Source organism: Parasteatoda tepidariorum, chromosome 10 (genome assembly GCF_043381705.1).
Source record: "Parasteatoda tepidariorum isolate YZ-2023 chromosome 10, CAS_Ptep_4.0, whole genome shotgun sequence".
Taxonomy (NCBI): Eukaryota; Metazoa; Arthropoda; class Arachnida; order Araneae; family Theridiidae; genus Parasteatoda; species Parasteatoda tepidariorum.
This window is the reverse complement of record NC_092213.1, coordinates 68,926,329-68,941,635: the sequence shown is the minus strand read 5'-3', so window position 1 is coordinate 68,941,635 and position 15,307 is coordinate 68,926,329. Positions and strand designations below refer to the sequence as shown.

Below are 15,307 nucleotides of genomic sequence, written 5' to 3'. Positions count from 1 at the left end.
CTGAAGTGTAGGAGGGTACGCTATTATTTTTTTTTATCATATTAGTTAAGCCTTTGACACAGATGGGTTTTTAAACAAAAATATATTTTGGTATTTTTCAATTATATAAAACAGTCCATACCTGCCAACTTTTAATCCCTTCCATTATCATTTTTCCCAGTGGTATTAAAATGGAATTAAAACTTCAATTTTAAGCAAACAAATACGTTGTATATGAGCAAACTTAAGTTGACAACCATGATATACCGATATAAAACAAATTTTTTGAAGTTCCTAGCCCATCGGGCTATCTACTTCTCCATCGAAGATGATGTGGCAATAAGGGAAGATTGGGTAATACCATGATAGTAACGCATAGTAATATATGTGTTTAATTTTTGTAAGAATAGTGTGGTGATCAATATCATTTAAAAATTAAGATTATGAAAGAAAAAATAGTATATAATTACTACCACTTTAAATATGAAAATAAAATCTTCCGGAAAATCCGGAAGAGTTGGCAGGTATGACCGTCTAATAGTTACCAAAAGAAATCTGTTAGATTATCGGAATTATACTTATATAAAATCCATAAAAGGTAGTTGGAATTTTTTTTCGTTCATATTTAAAAATGCATCAAAAATTTTGCACAAATTAAATAAATTTCAATTATGAATAACTGCAAATTTGAAAAATTTTTGTTTGGACGAATTTACCTCTATCGTAGAAAAAGACACCTGTGATTCATGTTGTTTTTTATAACTATAAATTAGTAAATCTAGCATTTCTTATTTTGACCTAAATTAATACAAAATAATGAAAAAAATGTTTAATAAAAATTATGCGTCTAAGACTTAAGTCTGACAAAGTTTAATTTAAAGACAAAGTCTAAGACAATTTTTAAATTTTGATATGGCTGTGTAGGACCGGATTAAGTGTACGGCCATTCAAATTTTTGGGGCCCTTAGATTAAATTTTTTTTTCTGTTTATTTTTTATTTGTTCAAATATAAAAGTATTTATATATCTTCTCATTTAAGAAAGCAATATGATTAACATTATGTAAAAAAAAAAAAAAAATCTTTTTTTTATTAATATATATTTGAAATTTTTTTTAAAAGATCATTGTTTTCTTAATTTTTTAAAATTTATTTTCAAAAAATCCATTTTAAGGGGCCCTTAATCATTGGGGGCCCCAGGCCATGGCCTAATGCGTAATCCGGCACTGTGGCTGTGATGAACATAAATAAATTCCACCTGCGAAATTGGACAAGTCCTTGTCACCCAACACCAGGTAAGTAATGAAAATTGATGACCGGTTCTAAGTACCCCGGTACTAAAATTGTTAGCTGGTTCCGAATAATGATCATGCCAGATACCCGGAAAAATCACTGTTCCAAAATCTAAGAATTTGAATGTTTTCTAACTTTATGCGCGCTTATGCGCGTTCTTTCGCCGAACAATCCAATTTGTTTTTAGTACTTTAGATTAAAATGAATTGAATCTTTTTGTTTAATTTCAGGACTGGTTCTCAAGACAGCAAATGATCCTACTGGTTCTCTTCATCAACATAAGCCTAGCGATAATGTTTTACAAACTATTGTCATAGATCTCGATACAGCCAAACAACGTTTTCAAATCGATCAAATCGCTGCAAAATCCCCGAAAAGGGATTAATCTCTTGTTGCATCGCAAGTCCAGCGAATCTTTCTGGATACAGAGTCATAGTAGCTGTGGAACAGCCATATTGCTTTTTTTTTACTGGAAGCAACACTGTAAATCTCCCTCGCCTTTCACTGGGAGACTTAAAATACAGTAACTAAGCCTCCAAAGGAAAAAAAAACGTATTGTGTTTTAAGAAAAGCCAAGGTGACCCAACAAGGCTGGAAAAAAAAAGTGTTCTTTTCTATCCATCATTCACTAATGTTTAAATTGGTCACATATTTTTTATGCCACTGGCGCAATTATTTATTTATATGCCATTTTGTTTTGTTTGTTTCCTTGTTGTATAGAAAGAAATATTGATATTGAGGGTACTTCCTGAAAGTCCACAAGTTCCATGTTTTATTTTCCTCTTTTTTTTTCACTTTCTCTGTGATTTTGTCCTCGTGAAACGTCTCTGAAATTAAATGTAAATTAGTTTTGTTGAAATAATATTCAATGCTTTGACACGTTCGCTGTCGATCAATCGCTTACGCATCAACCAGCCAATGTACGTAGCTATTTAATAACTTCTATATCTTTTATGCGTTTACCACTAAATGTATTACCTTTTCATTAATCGTTAGCGTTAAAATCTTTCTAAATAAATTATTAATATAAAAGTGGCAACTTAATTCAAAATAAATTTCAAAAAGATATTGTTCATAAGATATTAGTAATTTAATTCTCTACAAAACGCTTCGACTAAATAATTAACATTTCAAAATGCAATAAAAATTATTTTTTTTATAAAAGTGGTAACATATAAAAAAGCGTTTTTTATTTAAATAAGGAATGTTTTTATATTTTTTTAAATATTATAATGCTTCCATTGTTCTGGGGACAACGAACGTGTTAAAAGTTATTTCAGAACAAAATAAATTCAAAACGTATACTTTTACTCATGATAGTTAAGACTTATAGTTTCCAAAACTTTAAATATAAATTTATAACATCTGTTCTTATTATATTACTTTATGTCTAAATTTAATTCTAATGTCATTCATAATCTCCAAACCTCAAAAAAAACCTACTTTCGATCCTCAGATGTATGAGTATGCAATCGTTATTTCGTCAAAACTAAAGCATAGGTGCAAGAGATTTTTAATTTGAATATGTTCTGATAAACAAGAATGTCTAGTTTATCTCAAACGCGATTTATTATTTTAAAAATTATTACTTTTACCACTTTCAAATATAAATTTAATTGTTTATAAAAAAATTTATTTGTTAAGATTACAAATGTTATCATTGTAAGCCTTATTTAAAAACTCTTAATTACATTTTAAATGATTTTTTATCCTTTTGACCAGGCTTTGAAGTGCTTAGTATTTAAAAAGCACCTACAGGAGATGGTCGGCAAATTGGAGAATAAATACCGTAAACCAGATTTAGCAGCGTCCTATTAAAATTAAAAATGGGGTGATGGCATCATTCATTACTTTTTAGTTGAAACAAATTTTTTATTTTCTAAGACATGCTAATTTATTTAGATTAAAAACATTAATAAATTATTTTTTAAGATCGTTAGTAATTACCATGATTTAGTAATTTATTATTTACTATTTCATATCTTATAGGACGCTGCTTCCAACATGTAAACTCGCTCCTTTGGAGATTTCAAAAAAGCATGTTTACAAAAATAGGTTACACTTGAATGTAATATGCGATACTTGATAAAATCAAATTTATCAACTCTATCTCAAATAGTAATTAGTACTTTACCAGCACACTTTGAAGTATGAGAAACACATTATTCCTTGACACTCGAAAAACTTTTGCAGTAAATTTTTTTTTTGATCACCGATATTTTAGAAATCTTTATGTTTTTTTTTTTCTAATTCTTTTAACAAAAGTTATTGCAAAGATGTAAGAATTAACAAAAATATTAAAGCTTACTAAAATGACAGTTTTATTATTAAAAAATGAGCCACCCAGATAAAAGACTTTCGAGTATTAAGGACATTGTGTGTAGAATTTTTCATGGCCAAACAATTAAACTTGTCACCAGATTTCAGATTTTTAAATAATAAACACAACACATAGTACTTCAGAAATGTTGCACTTATTTTAAACTGCTTTACAAAGATAAAAGCTAAAATAACATAGAATAATTTCGTTTTTCAATGAGCAGACTTCTAAGAGAATACCGTTCTATACATGTTTTTATGCAAGTTTACAAATGGCATTTTTTTTATTTGTTTTAAAGATAAATAAAACAGTATTAAAAACGGGAGCGTAGTTTAACATAAAAATCAAGCTAAGATAAACATATACATAATATACTAGCTTTAGGCTGTTGGATCAATGTCGTCCACGTCGTCTGAAAATGTTCTATTGTTTAACATCAGAACACAAAAAATTATTATTAAAAAATCTTCGTCTTTGTTAAATTTTGTAAAAAAGAGATATAAATCAGAAGCATTTAATGTAGGGTATATTATAAAATTGCAAATCTTAGTTTTTAAATTAAAAATTAAATAAATGTCAAACTTTCAGTGATAATTGGATCATCACAATTAATAAAACAATTAAATCGAATCAAAAGAAAACTGGTTCGAGTCACAAATTATTGATTTACAATTCTCGAATCGCAAATTTAAACGTGTCATGTGATAAACTAATCACCGCTGATTGCGAATCTTTGACTTTTTAAACTAACGAATTGAAACTTACTGAAAATCAAAATAATCGAATCAGTACCAAAAGCTATACGAATTAACTAACAATTTGATTCAAATTACCAATTTAGTACGCAGGTCTAGGTTGAACCCTTTCATAGTTGCATCAAATAATATTTCAAAACATTGAAGACAAGCTTATAAAACAATTTTTATAGGAATAATAAAAGCAATGCATTTCGTTCGATTAATTTTAAGCTGGAGCACACAATTTGTAAGTTGCAACTGAAGAAACCTTTTTTTTTTGCATTCAATTTTTTAACGAATACATTTCATTTTCTCACATTAACTTTTTTACAATTTATAAGACATGTCACTACACTTACTATCCGCCCATAGTGAGTTTAAAAAATTTCGCATAGTGAGTCTCACAAGTTTTGCACGGTTTCAGGCTTCAACTTTTTGAGCCTGGTTAGTATTCATTAGAATAGTGTATATTTGTAAATATCTTATATTCGATACACGATTTTAAAACAAACGTTTACAATTTTATCTTTCAACTTAATAGATGAATGAGATTGACAAAATGAATAAGGCTTCCTGTTTAACCTTCTGCTTACTGCTGGTGGACCGCATGTGATCGTACAACATGGAACACCATAAGCAAATGGTTAAAGAATGTTTACGGATTGAAACTAGATTGACTATATAACTTTGCATATTATTAAAACCAAAAAAAAAAATTTATGTGATTTTTTTTAGAGCAATCATATTCTAATTTTAAAACATAAAAAAAAAATTCTTTCACATATATGATCACAACAGTTTAATTCATAGCCCATAATTTTGACAAAGTGTTCCAAACGAAACTTTGTTAGGGTTATCGAATACTAAAGAAAGGAGATATAAAAAATTAAAAAAAAGTTTTGAGGGGGAATCAGCAAACAAGAATTGTATAAGCTTTTACAATAGGATAAATAAACAAAAACATTCAGAAATCCGTAAAAGTATGTTATATTTTGGAAGTGAAAATTAAAATAAGTATACAAGTATCAAAATAAAATAACAGAATAAAATAAATATAACAAAATAGAAAGTACTGTTCAAAAAACAATTTCGAAATGATATACGGATCTGTTCTCGTGTATGACTTGAGAGTACAAAAAATATTTGAGCTGCTGTTGTATCATAAATTGTATTAATAGGGGGGGGGCTTCAAATATTACGAATACTTTCAATTCTCTAATAGTAGAATAAAAATTAAATAATAAGAAACCAAAAGTTTATTAGTTAGTTCTTTTTGAATAGAATAATAAATAAACTTTAACATTTGACTATTTATAAATATTACAGATCATTCTTTTTTTATCTCCTTTATTTTGATTTCAAAAAATTTCCCCTGGCTTTGCCTGCATAAGGTATATAACTTCGCTTTAATTTAACATTTGTTTAAAGAAATCTATTTCATTCCTAAAACTATATTTGATTAAAAATAACATGAAATATAATAATATATTATTCATCCATATAGATAATTATTAGATTCTAGAGTTAACCTTTCAAAAGCCTTTTACCTTTACTTTAACCTTTTCTTAACCTTTTTCTCTATCTCCCATCCCCCCCCCCTGTCAATTACATGCGTATATTTTGTGAAAGTTGACTCGGAACGAAAAATCCTATAAATGAAGTTAGAGTTACTTAGAATTTATTTTTGTACATCATTAAAAAATATATATATATATAACTTTATTATATTCTGTATTCTTTATAATCTTGTTGTTAAGATTAATTTGAAGAACAAAATTTTATTAACTTTTGTCATTTTTTTAATCATCTTTATTTTCAATTTCCATTCAAATATTTTATGAACCATGGCAGAATGCGTATTGTCCGTCCGAAATTATACAAAAATAATATTATTTTAGTTACGGCATAAAATTTACAGAAAAAAAAATCCCTATTAATATGGAAACAAGTTTTATTTCGCTTTATTGCGGAAAAAAAATTACTATGCACTTCTGTACATTTTGCGATATAAATAAAACAATTAAAATATAATGTATAGGATGTAAAATTTGAATCCAATAGAGGAACGGAGAGGGCATCATAAAAAATGCAAACTCAATTTAATTGTGAGCGCTTGGTATAGCATGTAATTTAAATGGTATAACTTAATATTTATTCTTAAATTATGTATGCTAGAATGTTTCAGAAAATTCGATTTTAATTAATATATTGAAAAAAATATACATTATTCAGGTTATTTAAATCGTATCGCGCCGTAATTTTATTCATAAATTAAATTAATAAATATCCATTGATAATACAAATTATTATTAATTTTTACTTTTTTGGTTGACATTAAATGTAGATGTAAATAAAAATTGCAAATCAAAAAAGTTATTTTAATCATATAAAAATAAGAAATACAAATGTGCACTTTATTTTGCAGATTCAGTAACAAACAAACAAATAAAACTAATACTTAAAAAGAAAAGCTTGAATGACAAATTCCTTTTGAAAAACCAAACAATCGGCTGACTTTTAAAAGTGTAAAATTTTTTCGTTTGCGATGTTTCTCGTTTGCTCTAACACATCAGCGAAATTCCTATTCGACATCGCATAAAAATAGAAAGATGACTGCACCTTAACTTATTTATATCACATTTGCTCGCGCAACTTTGGTTTTGTTCTAAATGACGAACAAAAAATAAATCATGCGCCATGATGTAATGAATAAGAATAAATATAAAATAAACAAATAAGATTTTTTTCTACTTTTTTATTTATTAAAATACAAACGCATGTTGAATCAGTAATTCGAGAATTTAGAGGTAAATTATTTGAAAAAAGGGGATTATTTTTGCGCTCTAAGAATTGTGATGCATTAAAAATAGTTAAATTATAATTACTTAACAATTCATATCTAACAGATAATGATTTAAGGAAATACAGAGGGTAAATAATCGGGAGAGTTTTTTTTTATTATTAGTTAATGTTAAGTAAAATAATTTTTAGCTCTTTGCTTAGAATATTTTTTAACTCATTGTATTTTAGTAAAAATATTATGAACTAAAAATACATACGAACTAAAAATATATACGGTGTGCTGTTCGTTCAAAATCATGGTTAATTAATGAAATTAGTAATTTGTTATTCTGATCGGGTGGAAAATTTGCACGCTTTTAAGGATTTCTTCGTTTATAGCTTCCAATTGAAAAAATTTTTTTCCTTTCCACCATATTAATTTTTTTCTAATTGTCCTAAATTAACTTCCATTGCGATAATGGGAAAATCTAAAATTTCATCGTAATAAAGCTCTATTATTTATTATTATTTTCTCTATTATTTATTTTATAAGTAATAAAGAAGGACAACTATTTAAAAATTACAATTTTTTCCAAATAATTTAATTTAAACAAACGATCGCCGAAATCTAATCGGAAAACTATGCAAACCTCACACCTTTTTCCTTACATAACATTTAAACACTAAGCTAATATTACACTAAGCTAATATTAATTTTTTGTAAAAACGTTATAAAATTAGCAAAGGATCTTCTGGAGAAATTTTTGTATTTTAGATAATCTTTGTGCTGGTTTTAAAACTAAGTAAAAAATCAACAAGCACAAGAAAATAGTTTCATAAAGTTTTGGAACTTTACTAATAAAATGTGATCTACCTTTATGAACTTATTCATATGTGCTTGTTACATTTTTTCCTGTCAAATTTTTTGCAAGTTTTTTTTTCCTCCTCAAAGTTTCGTATATCCCTTTACTAAGAATTACTAAGCCTTTTGATGCACAATTATTAAAATAAACAGTTCTAAATACTTCAATCTTGTACGCCTTGCATAGTGACGATATCAAATGGTTGTTGATTAAATTTATTACGTTATCATATAAAATGTAGATACATATGTATAAGATGAATGAATTCGATTAACTTATGGCATAAAAAAAATGTTTTATCTATGTATAGAGTTTATTTTTATTGAAAATATTAAAATTCACACTAAAAAGTGCAACAGATGTTTAGGATCCTATTTGATGTTGAAAGTATTCTTTAAAATCTTAAGATAATGGTATTTTTATTCTGAAAACGAAACGTTACAAATAGAATGTATTGTTATTTAAATGTGATCTGCCTTTATCAGGGGTATAGAAATACAAAATATCTATAAATGAAGTTTTAAGTGATCAATTTGTCTCCTTTCATGATGTTATGGTTAGCAAAAATATATGAAGACGATATTATGATTTAAACATGTCATCCTAAATATAATGTTAATATGGAAATAAAAATAAATTGAGATTTAAGTATACATGTTTAAAAAATTAAGATCAATAGGTTTTTAATGTAAAAAATAAACTTTTTATGCAAACTTGTGAGGAATTTGGATTTAGAGTTCGTAACATAAGAGATGAAAAGTTATTTAGTATTTTAACAGCTAAAAATTTAAAATTAGCTCAATTTTTCTGTTCTGTAAACTTAAATTTATTTCATTTTATAACGCATTTTCATATTTGAAATAGAACTTTTGTGGTTTAAAAGAATTCACTATTAATTTTTTATTTTAAATATTGTCCAAATTTCTAAATTTAGTGATTTCTGTTAATTTTATTCATTAAAAAGTTTCTTTAAAAAAATCCCAAAATTTAATGGCCTATCTTTTTCTTACCTCATACGCTAACATTTAGATTAAAATATATACCAAATATATTGAATTCGGTATGCAAAAATATGTTCTATGCAAGATGTTGAATGTAAGATGTTCTATACAACATATTGAATTCTGGAGGAAATTTAGTGGAGCTTTGAGACATGCAATTTGATTGTAATGATAATATTAGAAAAAAATAATTATGGTATCAATTAAACTTCATAATAAAAAATTCTACTTCTGCATAAGATTACTTTGCAACTTTAAGTGAAGGCTTGAAAATGGAGTTGTACAATTATTTTTTATTCAGGTACATTAGAATCTGCATTTTTTTTCTTTAATAATATATTTTGCACACAAAAAAGCGCCAACTTTTTATAACAAACGAAATTTTAACCTTCCTTAGCTGCCTCACTGAAACCACTAATATTTTGTATTTCTGCATTTTTTAAGTCTTATCTTTCTAATGTATATTAAAATTATTTTTATCGAATAAACTTTCATTTTTTTAAATGCAAGAAAGCGATTGTAGTTTCTCGATTTGTATTTCAGAATGTCAGAATTCTGTGTGGCATCAGTACTTTTCTCACACAACAATTAGCTAAAAATTAGTTTTATTATTTAATTAATAGAAAATGAATTCATCTTACTATGCAATAAAAAATTTGCATTGCTGTTGAATTTGAACACAACAAAGAATTTCTTTCTTTTTTATATAAAAATAGTACCTATTAACGAAAAAAATACTAAATAAAAAGTTATTAAATAGAAAACTTCATAATTGTTTTTGTTTCGATTGCCACTTTAAAATGCTAGCAAGCCTGCATGGAAAACCAAGCGAATTTAAAGAAGAGGGTGCATTTCTTGTTTTTCAGTAGCACCATCTATGGAAGAGTACGATTTCAGTCACACACACACGTTACAGCCGATTTTACAAAGCGGATCCATTCATCCACAGATTGTGATTTTTACTTGAACCAGAGAACGATAAATCTCCAATTCATACCCCTAGAGGTATTGATTTGTTACTGGAATTTGGAGGACTTTGCGACCCCTACAGATTTAACATGCACCAATCACCATTTAATACACAGTGTTTCTTCGGCAGACGGGGTTCGAACAGTTGTTCTCACGAACAAGAGTCCTCCGTCCTACCAACCATTATCCCAGCCCCTCATAATTAACATGCTTATTCGATTTCCTAGAATTACAATAAAAAACGTCACAAAATAAATTTCAACCATAGTTAACATATTAATTTGGCATCCTGTCTCAAGTGTAATTTTTTTTTTAAATCTGGAATTAATGCTCTTAAATAATTTAGAAAGATTTAAAATTTTGTTTCACTTAATTCTTTACACATGTTTCAGATTCTTCTTATATTTGACATGGAGATAGTAAAAAAAATACTTTTCATCAGTATTATGCGTCCATAAAAACAAAGTATAAATATTTGTAATTTAGTACTTGTGTGGGGAAAAGTACTGGTGCAGCACATCAATCACTGAGTCATTGTGCCTAAGTGTAGTCATGTTTTGTGATCGAAAATAGGTAACTGTGATTTATATGAAATTGAACAAGAATAAAATAGGTTTGTTTATAAAAAAAAATAGTTGTTCTTATTTCATTACCAACTTTTAACACACAATATATTTATAATGCTAATATTTTAAATAGTTCTGCTTAAAGAAAAATTAATCTATACTGCATCAAAATAGTTCGAATAAAAGTATTGCTATGTATAATGTGTCCTGTTTTAAAGAAAGAAAATATAAGCTAAACAGTTAATTCAACTTGTAAAGAATTACAATTAAAAATGTGCTTTTTCAATGGAAATCAATTTCTTTATAATGTAATTTTAGGATGCTTGGTCAAACTCATGTTAAATTTTAATTTATCTTACTCATTACTTTTTTATACCGTCACTATACATCAACACACAACTTTAAATGAATCATTTTTACAATGCAAAAGTTAACATTTCAAGCAGTGTTATTTTAACTCAGTAGTACAAAAAAAATTTAAATGAATCATTTTTACAATGCAAAAGTTAAAATTTCGAGCAGTGTTATTTTAACTCAGTAGTACAAAAAAAATTATTTAATTCATATCACTTTACTTTAAAACAGCTCACATAAAGATATTCAATGTTATGAAGTGGCCTGTTTCAAAAGCAGAAAGAGTATATGTGTAACTGTAAATCACACAACTAGTTAGGGGTATAAGGATAAAGTGACCACAATTTCATTGAGACAAAGCGGGACAAATGGGATGAAATGAGAATTACAATTTAGTTATATATATATTATTGTATACATTCATATACTTGTACAAAAATGTATTTACTATTAATTATTGGTAACTATAAAAATATTTGTAAAAAATAATAATTTGAACATCATGATTTTTAATCAAATTAAATTTTTTACTTAAAAAAAATTATGATTTTCTATCACGGACATATTTTTGATCTGAGTGAATACTTAGATTCGGATCATTTATTAGAATGTCGTGAAATATTTCACATGAATTGATTAAATTATATTTTACACTTAAAATAGATTTTTAAAGTTTTAATGTTCAACTGCGTTTTTTTCATTTGTCCATNTTTTAATGGATTCGAATTTTTTAAAATATTTTAGGATGCTTTGTAGAAATCATTAAAAAATTTTAAATCTTTTATTATATACTTAATTATATATAAGACCAACAATTTTTGTATTTATTATTTTTACAATGCAGAAGTTAAAATTTTAAATATAACTTACTTCTAAATAAGTACTTAAATAAATAATGTAATTACATCACTTTACTTTTTCAACAGGTCAGGTAAACTGTTGCTATGATGTGGCCTGTTTTAAAGGGGGAGTGAATGAATTAAGCAACAGGTTTGGGATGGATGTAACTTAAAAGGGTATTTTAGAGAAACATATTTGGAATGAGCCATGAATTAATCAAGCAATAATTTTGCGAGGGATGTAACTTAAAAGGATATTTTAGAAAAGCACGATTTGTAATGAGCTATTTTTAAAACATGATTTATGCATGAGTGGTAAAAATCATGTATATATTAATTATTAAAAGTGAAATCATTCAAAATCAACAGAATTTTTAAAAATAATTTCGACTAAAAACAATTACGAAATTCATAACTGAGCAAAGCTCAGTATCTTATAAAAGGAATGTTATCAAACAATCAGCTTGTACGGAAAAAATACTATTAAATTCGTCTCTACTGCTAAAACAACAGAGAAGATTAAGTACTTCCACCATAGACATTAAGAAACTGCCTTATTTGATTAGAAATGTTTCTTAAAAATACAGTGCTCCCTTGTCAGTAGATCAAAACACTCCTATCTAAAGCAAATTTTGGGTAATTCAAATTATTTTAAGTGAATTAATGTATGTCTTTATTGGCTCGTTATGCAAATTCATTAATATTAGAGATGTCAAACTTGTGGCCAATATCTTAAAAAAATTTCATATTAATACAACTAAAAAATATAAGGACCCTAATGCAAAAATACAGGTTTTACTTATTTTAAAAAATCCATAGTTTACCGTATTGTTAATGTTCTACAAAGCATCACAATAAGCAATTTGAATAAAACAACTCTATAACCTGGTTTCAACTATATCCCGGTATACGTCAACTTTTCACACCCCTACAATTTTATGAAAATCAGGGGGTCGACTTATATACCAGTAAAGTCAGACATTCGTTCAGCGTGAAGAGTCAGTACATTATAAACAATGAGGTAGATATGAATAATTCGGTATCAATTTACTCCTTCAAAGTTATTTTTAATATGTTATGCACAATTAATTTTGTATTTTCTCTCATCATAGTTTCTTTACAAAAAAAAATTTTTTTTTTCAAAAACACTACTTTAAATTAAGTTCAGAAAAAAAAATTTAAATAAGAAGGAAAGTTAATTTATTTAAGAGTACTTCAAAAAAAAAAATAAATAAAGCACTATGAAAACTTTTAAAACATGCCATAAAGCTAAATTTAAAGTTTCCAGACCATTATTTTGTCTGATTCAATAACAATAGTAGTGTCATCATACGAATCTCACTCTGCAATGGATTCTACTTCATCTTTATGTGAAGGGTCCCACAAAGAATTGCCTTCACCTCCATGCACAGAATTTGAAATTCTACATCAGAGTGTGTAGACAAATTATTCAACAAAAAATAAGAACCTTTTAAGCACTCAAACATTTTTAAGCACTTAAAAAAAATCACAATTAGGTAGGATTGGAAAGTTTTTGACTATTTACGGTTTTATCTGTTTTTAATCGTCATGTTAAAAAAAAAAGAAACTTTTAGCATTGATTCTGTCAAAATTTTTGAAACATGTAAATCAAATGGAGTTTTCATACGTTACGGACTGGCGATACGCCGAAATAGATTGGGGGTCAATTAATTGTGAAAACGTTGAATAGAACAGTGTCTTTCTGCATAATTCATAGCGAAAATCAACATAGTAAAGGAAAAATCTCACTTCTGAAAAGGGAAAATTAAGCACTTTTTAAAAACACTCAATGAAAAAGCACTTTTAAAGGCTTTTGAGAAACGAAAATCAAAAATAAGCACCTTTAAGCCCTTTTTAAAAATGCTACGCGCCCTGTACACATTTTAAAGACTTTATGATAACATCTGAATCCACATTTCATTACATAGTGTTAATTTGAAAGCAAATGTATCATATTTGTAGAGAAAAATGTGAAATATTTTTAACTTCAGAAAAATTTGTAGTCATAAATTTTTTTTCAGTGTTTTAATTTTAGAAATCTTCATACGAGTATTTGATTTCTTCAGATACCAGAAATTTCTTCAATTCGCAATCAAAAATGGGGGTTGACTTAAATGATGGAATATGCATCACTTTTTAGGAGCAGTCCACAAATGATGCTCCACTTGAAAAGGGAGGGGTTTGTAAAATTGGGGGAAGTAACAAAAACTGTGACAACAAACATTTTAGTTAGAATAAAAAACATTTAAAATCAGCAGATTATTATATTTTTGTATTAGTTTGTTTAAGAGTATTTCCACCTTTTCAATACAAAAATACTCACATAGTTGTTATAATCATGAATGCCATTAAAACGCATAGTAAAAGTTTGTAAATAAAATTTGAAATAAGATCTCTAATATAGTGCTTTGTTCCTGAACTTAAAGCATGTGTAATATAATATGGCAAGTTGACTAGGGTTATTATCAAAAGTGACCAGGAATGACATATGGGTGAAAAATAATGAAAAAAAAAACTTTGACATCATTTATGATACAGCCAACTACAGTACACTCTCAATATCTCGAAAACCTTATGTCAAAAAAATATTTTTCTTCTTGACATTATAAATCCATTCATCTAATGTTAATTTGAATTGCTAAGTAGAAGAGTTTCTTCTCAAATTCGTTTCACCTTGTTATGTCGAACTTTTTACAAAATAGAAATGGAATTTTTTTTGGAAAAATCACAGTTTTACAGTTTATTGTAAACCAATTCTTTTTTATTTAATTCATAATTATTTTTGTCTCACGTTTAAAAATAATATTATCATTGTTGTATTTAGACTGATAGTCAACTGTCATTGCATACATATTTAATAGTAATTATTCTTATGTTTCATGACTTTACTTTTTAGAGTAATATTTTAGAATATATTTTTCTACTTTTTAGAACATATTTAGTTCTGAACTTGCTATCTCGAAATTTTTTTTTAGTTTTCCTTTTAACTTTGAGATATTAAGAATATACTGTATATACCAAATTATAAATCAATTGGCCTTAACATATCACTATATAAACATAAAAATATCCAGAAATCCTTTTTTAAAAGAATGAAAGCTAAAAATTAAAATTTCTTATATAAATAATCTAAATTCTGCAAGCACCATAAGAATTTTGAAGTACTAAACGAACCAATCACATCACTAAGTATTTTGCTCCAGATCATCTCTTCTAGTCTGAAATTTATGTACTTTGTTGCATAAAATGTACTTATTCGGCTACATGCACAATTTAAGAAAAATACATTAAATACTCGAGGAGTTTACATTTAACACACATTTTTAAAAAAATTGCTCAACAAACAAAAATTATAAAGTTCAATTGAATTCTTATCATATAATTCAACTGTGACTTACAAATTGAATGTGGCTAATTTATTTTAAAATTCTACTTAAAATAAATTAGCCACATTCTACTTAAAATAAATTAGCCTTAACATAGAAGAACACAACTTTATAAAAGTACTGATGCGGCCACAAGTATAATAGATCAAGGCTTGATTAATATTTTTTTAAAAAAAATCACTCACAAGAAATTTTTTTTT

The 15,307-nt window shown here is 26.7% G+C and overlaps 2 protein-coding genes across 3 annotated transcripts in view; both read left to right on the top strand.

Annotated features, from left to right (window-relative positions):
- The window catches only part of LOC107448680 (junctophilin), a 101,277-nt gene extending 96,687 nt beyond the window's left edge, over positions 1-4,590 (top strand). For both annotated transcript variants that reach the window (XM_043044709.2, XM_043044710.2), the window contains exon 9: positions 1,501-4,590. In XM_043044709.2, coding sequence (XP_042900643.1) covers positions 1,501-1,587 — 87 coding nt within the window. In that variant the 3' untranslated portion in view covers positions 1,588-4,590. The remainder of the gene's footprint in view (positions 1-1,500) is intronic.
- Positions 1-15,307, top strand: part of LOC107448691 (uncharacterized) — a 189,668-nt gene that overhangs the window by 132,370 nt on the left and 41,991 nt on the right. The gene's annotated exons all lie outside the window — the stretch shown is intronic.